Source organism: Hakea prostrata, chromosome 9 (assembly GCF_041222555.1).
Source record: "Hakea prostrata isolate BN-2017 chromosome 9, UWA_Hpros_2, whole genome shotgun sequence".
NCBI classification, from domain to species: Eukaryota; Viridiplantae; Streptophyta; class Magnoliopsida; order Proteales; family Proteaceae; genus Hakea; species Hakea prostrata.
The window spans coordinates 5,871,339-5,884,410 of record NC_142608.1 but is presented as its reverse complement, the minus strand read 5'-3'; the positions used below and the strand labels follow the sequence as shown (position 1 = coordinate 5,884,410).

Sequence of the window (13,072 nt, the reverse complement as noted above, 5' to 3'; positions counted from 1 at the left end):
TAATTTGGACCCTGTGTCTTCCCTCCTTTTTTCCTCCCAAAGAGTATCCACTACGTTAACAATGCTTTGTGATGCTAGCTTCACATCGCTGAAGAGATAAATGGGATCGGATATGCTTATTCTTCACCATCTGGAATTCTGCTACGTGTGGTGTCTTCACCTAAAGCCTTATCCTCTGTTGTAGTGCGTGAAGCAATATGCCTAAGGGATGCTCTTCATAACGAGATACAATGCAATTATAGATGAATACGTTTATGCTCAAATGACTAGCCTATATTCCATTTCTTACAAGGTTCCAATATGGATTTAGATTGGGAAGTTCGTAATTTTTGGATGATGTTTTGGGTCTTTGTGAGGTTATTGATGTTTGTGAGTTTGTTTTTATTGCAAGAGTGTCTTATTTTCTAGCAGACACCTTGGGTAGGAGGACCTGGTCAGTGTCAAGTTCGACTTTTGCCCTGCTTCCTCTCCCTGATTGGTAGACTTCCTACCCTAGGTTGTTTTTCTTGGTAGTTTCTTATGAATACATACTTATTACCCAAAAAAAAAAAAAAAGAAGAAGAAGAAGTAATGTCCCCCCCACAATCCTACCCGAGGCCCAAGCCCAAGATCAGGACCAGCCCAGGAACAAGTAATGCGCAAAATGACTACATCTCCTCAAATACCAATATTGCACCCATTCGGGTATTTAAGAGGTTTCGGTGTATGTTGATATGGGTAATATTGTCATTTGACAAGTAAATGTCCACTCTGGGATTCTGGATAGGCTTTTGTGAGAATCAAATGGTAAAGAAAACCAAAACTGAACCTCGAAGCAGGCACAGCCATGGCTTCTTCAGTCACCTCGTCTTTCCTTCCATGGTAAGTCTATCTTACATAGTCTGCAGTTATTAAAGCTTAGTGGTCGGAAAATTGTTTTACGACTTCGATTCTCATTCTGTAAGGAACTTGAATCCTGAAAGTTTATAATGCGTTCCAAATGTGACTTTTTAATCTGTGTGTTTGGTTTAAAATGGAGAGATTCCAGCTTGTTTTCAAGTTAATTGAACTCATTAACCATGGAACCCTCTTCTTAATCCCCACCTCTGACTCTAGGAAGTAGAGTGCTCGGAAATTTGAGCGAATTCATGTATTATACGGAATTCTTGTTCCCCAGCTGCTACTTGTGGATTTCAAACTGTACTGTTTGTCTGGAGCTATTTGGGAGGGAAATAAGAGTTGGGTTCTCTTATCATATTGCATCTATTTTAAATATCATTTTTTTGTGTGTGGACATTTTCTTCAGCAATTGGAAGTCTACATTTTTGGGGGAGAGAAGTGGGATCCATGTTTCTAGGGTTCCTCTCAGTAAGATTGGTACTCTGAGAAGGATTGTGGAATGCAAGGAATCAAGAATAGGCAAGCAACCAATTGAAGTACCATCGTCTGTAACTTTGAAAATGGAAGGCCAGGATTTGAAAGTAAAGGGTCCCTTAGGGGAGCTTGCTATCACTTATCCACGTGAGGTGAAGGTTGAGAAGCAAGAATCTGGCCACTTGAGGGTCTTTAAGTCAGTGGAGACTCGGAGAGCCAATCAAATGCATGGGCTTTTCAGGTAAGTTTTTAGTACTTGATTTCCCAAATATCTCTGGTACAGGACGGATTGCTTCCGAGTAATTATGCTTCAATGTGTTATATAACGAGTAATATGCAATTGATCTATGCATTATGCCCTATTCAGAAGCTTTAAAATCATGACATAGAAGGCTTTGATAGACTATGGTACTATATTTCATTAGGTAGGATGTGAAAGTTCAACAAGCTTTTGTTTTTGTCATATTTAGTTATTGGATAAATTATCCACCTTGGCTCATCCAGAATACTCTCTTCTTCACTTCCACTGTGTTGGTAAACCGGGGATCTCAGAATGTGTGGCTATTAAAGTTTCAGCTTATATCAGCTAAGCATTACATGAATTGTCAATATAGAACCTTTTTTTTTAAAAGTATTTTGATTACCTTGTATCATATTCAAAGTTTCAAACTTCACATGAGAAACACACAATTACACTTCCATTGGTAGAATCCAAAGCTTACAACGAGTTGTGCTAATAACCTAAAGAATTTTATGAAAACTGGACTATTTCCTCCATCAAATGACGAAGGTACACTAAGCCACCTTACACTGGAGATGCAGTGGTTGGAGGGAATGGTGGAATGTTGCTAATCTGAACTCTAACATGACGACTGCGGAGTTGGGAACAGCATTGTAACACAACAATGTGTTTAAAGCTGAGATTGGAAGGCACAACCTGGATCGCTTGGTTTATTGCCAAAGAGATAGTATGTGAGTTGAAATGATTGTGAATATTGCAATGCAAACTCATTTTATATTCTCTGAGGAAACTCTTGCATATGGTATTGATCCGTCAGGGAAAGCGTCGGTCTCCATTCGTGACCTGAAACAGACAGTCTTTTCAGTATATACTTATTCTAAGGACAGTAGAGTTAGGAATTGACTAGTCAAAATGGTTGGTGGGCCTAATAGCTGAATTGTAGACAGTTAATCTATTCATTTGGTAGTTTCTCCTCAAGAAGGCATATGTTAGCAAAGCATTTTTTATTTTTCCTTTTGGGTTGGGGAGGGGTTGAGTAATGTGAATAGGAAATATGCAGGCTTTTGTGAGGTCATGAATGTAAGCATCGAACAGCCAAGAGATGGATTTTGTTTTAGCAATTCAAGTCATGTTTTACATTTTATTGATTTATTTTGTCCTTAGGCCTGGTTTCAAACGTATGATGAGTAAATCAGTTTGTCTGCTTGTGATTTAATTGGGCTATTATTTGCTGATTGGAAGTTCTCAACATAAGAAATTCTCGTTGCTTCCAGTGCTCGTTCATATCAGAGCAATGTTGTAAAGAAATATAGAACACATCTGCCAACTGCTGGTTCTCATGACACATAAGTTTTGAACCAGCTAGGATAACAACTTATAAGGTTAGTTTTAACGGATCATGCTAGACTTTATTAGATGTTTTTGAAGTTCTGAGTTAGTTTAATTGATCATGCAAGACCAAGAAAAGAAGAATTATAGATGACACTTGACAGCATTTGTTCATGTGAAGGGTGGCACCAGAATGTAACAAGGTGAGGAAGAAGGAAGAAGGTTATTTAAATGGTGTGGACATATGCAACAAAACCAGTAATTGCAGTACTAAGGAGTGACAATGCAGGTGGAAGGCGTAAACAAACAAGAGAAAGGCCTAATATGACTTTGGCTGTAGTCAAGAAAAGAAACGGGTCTTTTAAGTTAATAGAGGATACAGTTCTAGGTAGAGTTGGATGGTGTAAGACGAGACGATTCAGGTAGTTGAACTCAAGTAGTTGGGATTTGGGTTAGTTTGACTGCATCTTGTGAACCTTGGTGAAACTGCTTGTGCTTGGTTTTAGATGACCACCTTCACTCTCACACACGACAGTTGGGAGGCAAGTTTCTGTGTCTGCGGCAGAATTATCATGTCAATGATAAGTTGATAACTGTGCTGCCTATCTGATAATTGTGTTTTAAAGCATGGTTTGTTAAGTTCTGATTAATAGCATGTAGGTAATTACTTCGAATTGCTCAGTAATTCTAATGTTATGCATGTCATAATTAATCTGTCACTATCTATACTCAGTTTTATTTGGTATTTGAAATATTCAAGTGTTCTGAGGACAAGATGGCACAGGGTATTGACCCTCCTCCTCAAGTCGAGAGGGAAAGGGGAAAAAAAGCGAAAAAGAATGAAATGAGTTGTTTCCTTGCTAACATTTTGATTGGCAGTCAAATGAATGAATAAGTTTCCTTTTATCTATATATTTATCGTTTTGAATGGATGTGTTTGGAGAGTTTTCCAGGGGTGATAGTGGCCTTTTTTCCTGCAATTAACTTACTCATGTTAAAATTACAGAAGCTACAATTATAATCAATAACAACAAAAGTTTGAAATGCATTGCCCTTGATATCTCTGCGTGCCAATTTAGGAAAGAAGGAAAAGCTGACATTTGTATTTTTTATTGTGGGTGACCATAACCGACATTGATATTTTCTGACTTAAAAACTTGCTTTATCTCTCTTTGATGGTTTTAACTCAATGCAGGACTCTAACTGACAACATGGTGGTTGGTGTATCAAAGGGTTTTGAGAAGAGACTTCAATTGGTGGGGGTTGGATATCGTGCAACGGTAGAAGGCAGTGACTTGATCTTAAACCTTGGGTTTTCTCACCCTATAAGGATGTCAATCCCTGAAGGAATAAAAGTGAAGGTGGAAGAGAACACCAGAATTGCCGTTAGTGGATATGACAAGGGTGCTATTGGTCAGTTCAGTGCAACTATCCGGAAATGGAGACCTCCAGAACCATATAAGGGGAAGGGTGTGAGATATGCAGACGAGGTTGTACGGAGAAAAGAAGGAAAGGCTGGGAAGAAAAAGTAAAATGTATTTCTCATCCCTTTACCATTTTTCTTTTCTGGTTGGGGGTTTGGAGTTTGTTGAGGACATTTTGCTCATTCACTGTACTAAGATTCGGAAAATTAATACTGAATGTTCTTGGTTGGAATTTGAAGTTGCATCAATTTATTTATTTTCTTTAGTCCTCTCTAAAGTCAGAGATAAGAGGAGATTGATATGCTGTTAAAAAAAGAGAACAGAATGACATACCAAATGTTCACAAAATAGAATAGAATTTTAATCTAAATGTCTCTGTTTTAATCACATTTTTCATACTGACCTAGTTTCTTTCCTGGACTGGTAGAAGAATTATGACTAATATTTTTTTTCCTCCTCGAATTTGTCCAGATATGAATGATATCTTGCTTCTATATACCTTCAAAATTTGGTCAAAATTTTTATTCAGGAAAGAGTCTTTTGTTCGAGGTGTAGCTCATGCAACAGCTTGTGGCTGATGGTTGAACACATATAAGCATGGACATGGGTGGAAACTCTGGTTTCAATGAGGTAGAGTGGTCATTTTGTGCTTCTATCTTGCTTGCTATGTAAAGATAGAGATGAAGCCCAAAGAATCCTCTCTTTTTTGTCTGTTTTTTTAATCTGGTTTCTATTATTATAAAATTATGTTATTCTTTTTTTATTTATTTTTATTTTTCTCAGGCATAGTTTTTGTTTTTTGGTAGAATTTTTTCTCAGACATAGTGAGTTAGCAAGTTAAGTGATCTTCAAATATTAGCTTTCCTAGTAGTATTTGGAGATTTTTCTTTGATAATGTTCATATTGTTTATCAACATTGAGGGACAACATATCACGACCAAGGTTTGAAGTATTGGTATCGAATATCGTATCGGTCAAGTGATTTTAAGAGATGTATCGTCCTGTATCGAGTATTGTATCGCTCTGGCTAATGTATTTTAGTGTAATTCAATGAATAGACGTATCAAGATATATCGTATCAGTTGGGTCAAATATGGATACGTATCGGCTAGTATAGTATGGTATCGTGAATTACTTTAAACCTTGGTCACGGCTATATATGATTATAATTCTTTTCATTTCACACCACATCGTTTTAGGGTCTGTTTGGTTACATGAATCCAGGGATTTCAAATCTAGATTTCAAATCGGGATTTATGGTTCAATAAATTAACTTTTTGGTTAGCTCAAATCTATTAAAGTTGAAAGAGTTATATTGGTTACTCCGCGTGAATCCTTAAATTTCATTAATTTTATACGTATAGGAGAATCCGTGATTTTCACCCAATACCAATAATGGCTTAATTCACATTTTCAGGCAAAAAGGTGAAATCTTTTTGGATTTCATGAATCTATGGATGTTTTACAACCAAACAGGTATAAATCTCCGATTCACGAATCCAGGGATTCGAAATCTTTGAATTAAAGTAATGGCTATCATGCCACGGAAAAAATTGAAAGAAAAAAAAGAAAATCACTGCTTTATGCTAATTTTTTCGTGATTGTATATTTTGTATTTTTTAAAACTACAATGAGGATGACAAATTCATCTCACTAACATATGTTCTTCCAGCCTTAAAAGAAGACTAGCAGGTTTGCTAAAGGAAATTTCTCTCCCCTTGAGAAATTTTTGTGTAAGGAAATTTATGTGTAAGGTTATTCTCCTTATGGGTTTTACATAATTTAAAAAAAAAAAGTTTCACATAATTTTTATAAGTAATACGTATATTTCTTTTTCTTTTTGGTTATAAAAAATAGTTATACAGTGGATGGAACTAGTAGTTCTTAACCCAAAAAAAAGAAGAAAAAAGCATTTTGAGTAGTTTTTCGATCCTGACTCTTAACCATGTGTCACACATTAATTGGCTGGAGATTTATTGCTACTTTACAACGGAAATCAAGTTTCTTTTTCACACGGAAACCAAAACAAGGTGGAGTAATACTTTAAGGCCCCTGAAAGTGTCAAAAAATTGATCTCATACTACTGTTTTCGTAAATTGGAAGTTTATAGGGTTTTGAAATGCAAAAAACCCCTTTCGAATAAGGAAACGAACGACCGACCGAGCGAGCGAGAGCGATACAGAGCTTGTTGGCAACCGTTGTAGCTGCGAGTGAGCGAAACTCGCTCGAAAGGGAGATGGAAGGGCCTGTCTGTAGTTCAGAGCTCACACCTGAGGAAGAGAGGCTGGTGATCAAAGATATTTCCATGGCTGCCGAATCTCAGTCCAAGGAAGGAGATGCATTCTATCTCATCACTCAAAGGTTCATTTCCTCCACTGAGTTTCACTCTGGTTGCATTCTCTTTCGTCATCATTTCTTCTGTTCTTTCTTGTTGTTGGTGCGTTAATCGTTTTTCCCAGTCTGTTTTCTGTACTTCGCTTTCAGAAAGCTATCGATTCGCAAACTAGACTACGAGTATTTGTAGACCAGAAAAATGCTCGGAACAGTTCCTGATTTGATAAATTTCCGGTCTGGTTGCCTCTTTTTTTTTTTTTTTGGTTATTGTTTAGGGCGGAGTGATGGGTTTCACTGTTATATCTTTCGCAAGTTTCTCTCTTGTATCCATTTCCCTGACCTTTTTAGCTCAGAAAGTTAAATTGAAGAATTACCAGAAACACCGTTGGCTGAGACCAGATATTTTGGAGATTTTTATGGCATGTATTATTGTTCAACTTGGGAACTGTCATTGTTGTATTTCCTTAAACAACCGTCCTTATCTTTTTAACTTGATAAATCTACTATCAGAAGAAAAAAAGAAAAAAGAAAAAAGAAAACACTGGAGAGTCAATGCCATTTGCTTATGTGATGCCAATATGCTTCCATATATATGCATGCTCAATCAATGTAATTGCTCTCTAACAATCTAAAAGATAGTTGCTTTATCACAGTGGAGTCTGGGGAATTGAAGAACATGAGATGGACAACCTTAAGGTCGTTAAGCACAAGATAGCTTATAAAAATGTTAGCCTCCTTCTGGTACTATGGTCGAGAAATAGAGAAATTTTGCATTGCTTAGCCTCTTTACTGCCTAGGTAGCAGCAGATCCTGAACAATTCCTTCTGTCTAGGTCAGTCTCGTTTATGGTTCCCACTAATGAGCTTGAACCATATCCACTCTATCCAGCATTCTTCTGCCTGCTGTTTTTGTAGAAAATCTCCTCTATGGATTTTGAAGAAACCTACAGCAAGTAGCAACCATGGCCTGTAAACCTAAAGGCAACTGATATTTAATAATGTGGACCGCATAGTCATTATTCCATAGCTTCTCTTCTTTTACGTTTTTCACCTATGGGCCATGTCTGCTCGACTTTTACAGTTGGTCGTAAAAAACTGTTAATAGTTATATCCCAAGCCATGATTGTAATTGCTCATCAACATGGCTTCTGTCCAATCGTATCCTCATTGATGAGGCACAAAAAGAAATTTACACACCAAGCATTACAGAGAAAGCAGGGAGTGGGATTATGAGCTTTCCCTTTGTTGCTGTATATATATATATATATATATTTTTTTTTCTTTCTTTTTGGGCGGGGGTATGATGGGTGGGGAAGAGGTTGTTAGCCATCTATTGTTTCAGGCAATGAGGATAAGGATAATTGTGTACAGTAAGCTAGGGAGACTGGGGCAGAAGTGTAGTTTGCCTGTAGGGGAAAAAAATGTTGTGGATTTACCAATCTGGTGCTCGAGTAGTCCCTATATGCTAGAGGCCATAATGGTATTAGATGCTGGTATCTTGACCTTGATATTAGTAGTGTTATTTTTTTAAAGACTGTGGTTTCCACAATTTGAAGTACTATTTTTTACGAAGAGATCATCTCATTTATCAGCCTTTTGGAGAAACTTTGATAAGGAGAGGTCCCTCCTTGTTCAGCTCCTCACAATGCTTAATCAGATTAGGATAAGGGCTGATTTGGAGAGAGAGAAAAAAAAGAAAGAAGAAGCTGGTAAGGGCTGATCAGTCATAATGCTCATAAAGGTGTGTTTTGATTCACTTCCCAATGATGATGAGTTGGAAGAAGGGTGTCCTTATCCCTTAAATGTCTTTTTGTTTTATTTTTTATTTTTTATGATTTGACCACGATATTACTCTTGGCATACATGATTACCAATTTCTGGTTGGTGACGCTATGTCTTTGACATGAGGAATAACTTATCACCTCCTTCTCATTACAATTTTGCTGGAGAAGTGATCTTATATTACAATGTTATGTGGGTTTTGGATTCTGAAGTAGGCGTGATTTATCAGACTTTGTGGAATAAAAAACGAGGATTGGGGTGGGTGGGTTGTAAATATTTTATATTAAGTTTGTAATTTCTTTCGAGTTTGGAGTCCCTAAAGCGTAATTTGATAAGTACTAGAGAAAATAAATTTTCAACTAAAGATGTGGAAATAGTTGAAGATACATATGATGGTCCAGTGACAAGTTGTAAAATGGTGGGGGGGGGGGAACAAGGAGGTGAATTCCTGTATAGTTGGGCTATATCAAGTTTCAGCTTTAAGCCTATATTTATTTGCACTTGTAATGGGTTATTTAACTAAGGACATTCAAGATGAGGTTATTTGTTGTATACTTTTTGCTGATGATATTGTTTTAATAGATGAGAGTCATGAGACACAAAGTAGGGATTAGTATCAAGTTAAAATCATGGAGAGCAACTTTGGAATCAACATGCTTGATACAAGTACGACGAAGACAGATTGTCTAGTATGTAACTTTGGTTGTGATCAAACAAATGATGATGCGGTCAAACTTGATGAGAATTAGATTCCACTAGTGGTTATTTTAGGTACCTTGGTTCGGTCATTAATAAATAAGGTGATACAGAGGATGATGTTTCCCAAGTAATTAAATAAATTGGAAAGTGGAGAGGTGCATGTGGGGTCTTGTGTCATCGATGTATTCCTTCAAAGCCGAAGGAAAAATTCTATAGGGCTATCGTATGACCAGCTATGATGTATGGTCCAGAGTGTCGGAATGTTAAGAAGCATCACATAGATAACTCACAGTGATATAAATGAGGATGTTAAGATGGATGCATGGCAAAACTAGGAAGGATATGGTAATGAATGATCATGTTAGAGCTGGTATGGGATTAGCTCTGATAAATGATAAGCTATGAGAAAGTCAATTGAGGTAGCACGACTATGTTCAAGAATGCCTTTAAATGCACTTGTACTAAGAAGTGATATAATCCAGAATCAAAGGAATTAGAAGAACTAGGGGTAGACCTACGATAACCTTAAGAGAAGTGGTGATAAAGGATATGCATAGCTTAAGCCTTGTATCTAGTTTAGCCTCAAATAGAGCTGATTGAAGGTAAGATCCATGTAGCTGACTCCATTTAGTTGGGACAAGGTTTGTTGTTGTAATTTGTATGTGTTAGGAACTCGCATGTCGAATACGAAAATTAACAAGATTCTATTATTGGAATAACAAAGAACAATCACAATAAAAGATAACACTAGTTTTGATGGTGCTAGTCACCCCCTACAACATTCACACAATGCTGCCCAGACCTCAATGCAAGAACCGATAACCCTATTCACACTCCCCTCCCCCCCCTTTATATTTTAACCTCACTCCCTTACTCTCTCCTCCACGTGGCATCTTCCAAGAGTCCTAACATTCCTGCCCCTTTGAATTTCACCTTGTCCTCAAGGTGGAGGAAGATCAGAAGCTTGGTCTTCACATGCTTCCCACATAACCATGCCAGTTCAGCGTGCTTACAAACAAACCTCGTTGCTTGTTCGACCCCTAAAGCTACCAGTGCTGATAGGAAGGTGAAAAGAAAGGACCTTTGAGACACTGCCACACCAGCTTCGAAGAAGAGGGGGGGGGGAGGTTGGGAGTAAATAACTCTACAATGAATGAGGTGCCATCTCTGTTGACTTGCAGATCTGCTACCTTGTCAACACTATCATTAAGTAAAGTCTTGAGGTTCAAAGATTGAGTAAGTACTGTTTGCCCATTCACCCAAACAACTACATCACTTGGCACCACAGGATCAACAACACACTTTCCAGTCTCAGCAAGGAGACTCATGCCAAACCAACCGTTCTCTTTCACTCCGAAGACCAAGTGAATCAACAGGTCAAGATTGAGTTTCAAAACACAGTGGACCTGAAACCTTTCTTAGGTGTAGTTTGCCTTCCCATGGATCTTTCCTCCTTATTTATGATGAATACTTCAACCTTGGCTGACAGCCTCTTCTTGAACTTCCCAAATACAGCAAGCAATTTCTTCCCCTTTTGCTTAAAGCTGGCCATGGGATATACCCCTGATTGTTGAACCCCGCAGAGAAGGATACCTTGGTTGCAGCATCAAGAATGAATACCCCATCCCAATTCAAAGTCGAGTGAGAGAGATGCACTTTCTTTACCCAAGGAAAACGTTGCTGGAATCGTGCCCTGAAGAGATTCTGCTGCTGCTACCTTCTGATCATTGCCGTTGTAGGTTGCCCTGCTGCAATGGTCGTCGGTGCCATGTGGTGATCATATCACTGGTCAAGTACCTAACAGTATGATACATCTTTCTTACAAAAATATCTTACCTTATTGTATAAATGTGTCTAGGTGAGTCATGAGTGTCAAACTTATTTATGTTGTCTTTACGTCTGACATATGGTGGCTGTAGCTTATTATCACAGGTTGGATTCCCAATTCCCATTCCCTAATAACTAGTTCTATCTCCCTCTTTCTCAACTCAACAAATTCTTGAACCGATTATTACGTACACACTTGGAAATCTGCAAGTCCTTGTTCAAAAGTTTGGCTATTGTGGTGGCTTCTCATTTGATACACCCAGCTAACGTGCTTCTGGTGTGATGTGACCCCGATCACTGATTCACCAATAAGGCAAGTTCTTGGTTGATTTTTTCTTGCACACCAGAAGTGTAGCTTGGGATGAATATTGCTGCATTCTTTAGGGTTTCTATGCATAGCTTCTGTTGCAACATGAGCTACCATTTCTGTGTTTGCTATTCTAGCACAACAGGCATTGCATATGAAATTACGTTTTCCCACTCCTTGGTTATAGATTTGAAGGGTAGAGTCTCCAATCAAGTGATGAGGTCCAGTACCTCATAGGCTCATATATCTCTTAGTGGCTAAATTGTGGTCCTTAGCTCAACTTCCTCACCCACACCTACTTCAAATGCTGCACCAACTCCCTCAAACACAAGGGAGCTGGCACTATGAAGAAGAGTTCTCACCAACTAAAGTCTACCCGGCCAGTTCCACTCCACAGGTAAAGCTACTGTTATTTGCATGTGAAATTAGCTATTGCCTTTGCCAAAAAATAAAAGAGAAATTAGCTATCCCCACTCTTTATTTGATTTAAAGGATAAGTTGTCCCATCTGATAAGGTCCAATACCTCATATATCTATTAGTACATTTATGTATCTTTTGATTTTAAGATCTAGCAGATTTGATATATGCTTTGTTAATTCTATATCCCCTTCTGGACAAAATTGACCTGTATGTGATTTTTTAATTTCCGTTTTTTTTACCAACAGATGGTGGCAAAGCTGGATTGAATATGTGAACCAGGACCAAACAAGCACCACTAGTGATGTATCATCATTGTATGATTCTGAAAATCGTGAATCAGTTGGTTCAAGGACTTTCAAGAGGCCTTCAGTTATTGATAATTCTGATTTGATTTATGATGGAACATTGGAGGACTCTGATTTGGGACTGGAACTTCATGATGCTTTAGTAGAAGGGCGTGACTACATATTGCTTCCACAAGAAGTTTGGAAGCAATTGCTTGCATGGTAATTATGATGTAATTTTACAATTCCATTGGCTAAGGAGCATCATTAACTTTACTATGAGGCTTGAAGTGTCTTTTTGTCCTTTTCCTATTGGCTTCTTTAGGTATTTGGGTGATTTTCTGCCTGTTTATATTGTTTGCTTCTGGACTGTTTCATCACTTCTCCATCCAAAAAATTTTAGATTCACCCACCACCCCCCAAATAAATAAATTAAAAAAAAAAAAAACTATTAAACTACAGTTTCATTGTGAATGTCTTTATTGTAATAAAGGAGGTTTACCTAAAAAAAGCAAAAGCCAAATAGCCATACAATCTATGAATTAAATTTTTTTTTTTAAGTGGTCAAATGATTTGGCCATTTGGACTGTTGAGTATTGTGACATTGTTAAAAATGTTTGTCCATACTATAACAAGCACATGGTGCACCTGCCAGCTACAGGGCATCTCCCATTTGTTTGTACTGTTCTTGAAACAGTTTGTACTGCAAGTTTAAAAATAATGAACGAAACAGAAAAGAGGTGCTTAGTTAATGGTGACCTTTTGAAGTAATTTTGAGATCATTGTATCAACAGAAAGGAGTTCGTGTCATTGTTATGTGCTGTTTCGTTTAACTTTTGTATCTTTGATATTATGTATTTATACTTATGTTTCTTCTGTGGTCCTTGTAGCCAACTCGGTTTTATTGGGAAAAGGCTGAGTTGTTGCTGTTTTTGTTTTTAACACAATGGAGAAGTCAGATTCGTCTGAAATTTGCCCCATTACTGGATCATTGTGTGGACTATATTTCCACTGAATTTGATGAACAAAACTTCCATGCTGTAGTTATAGCTGGTTGCTGTGAATCTGCCCT

At 37.6% G+C, this 13,072-nt stretch overlaps 2 protein-coding genes across 2 annotated transcripts in view; both read left to right on the top strand.

Moving 5' to 3' along the window:
- Positions 1–751: 751 nt before the first annotated feature.
- On the top strand, positions 752–4,603 carry EMB2394 (Ribosomal protein L6 family). Its single transcript, XM_089169524.1, has 3 exons — positions 752–861; positions 1,286–1,594; positions 4,119–4,603. Exons 1-3 carry the CDS (start codon positions 827–829, stop codon positions 4,453–4,455), a joined length of 681 nt encoding a protein of 226 aa, XP_089025650.1. The 5' UTR covers positions 752–826; the 3' UTR covers positions 4,456–4,603.
- A 1,811-nt stretch (positions 4,604–6,414) lies between these two features.
- Positions 6,415–13,072, top strand: part of UBP5 (ubiquitin-specific protease 5) — a 32,643-nt gene continuing 25,985 nt past the window's right edge. The window contains exons 1-2 of the mRNA XM_089169276.1: positions 6,415–6,708; positions 11,962–12,222. Coding sequence (XP_089025402.1) covers positions 6,584–6,708; positions 11,962–12,222 — 386 coding nt within the window. The 5' untranslated portion in view covers positions 6,415–6,583. The remainder of the gene's footprint in view (positions 6,709–11,961; positions 12,223–13,072) is intronic.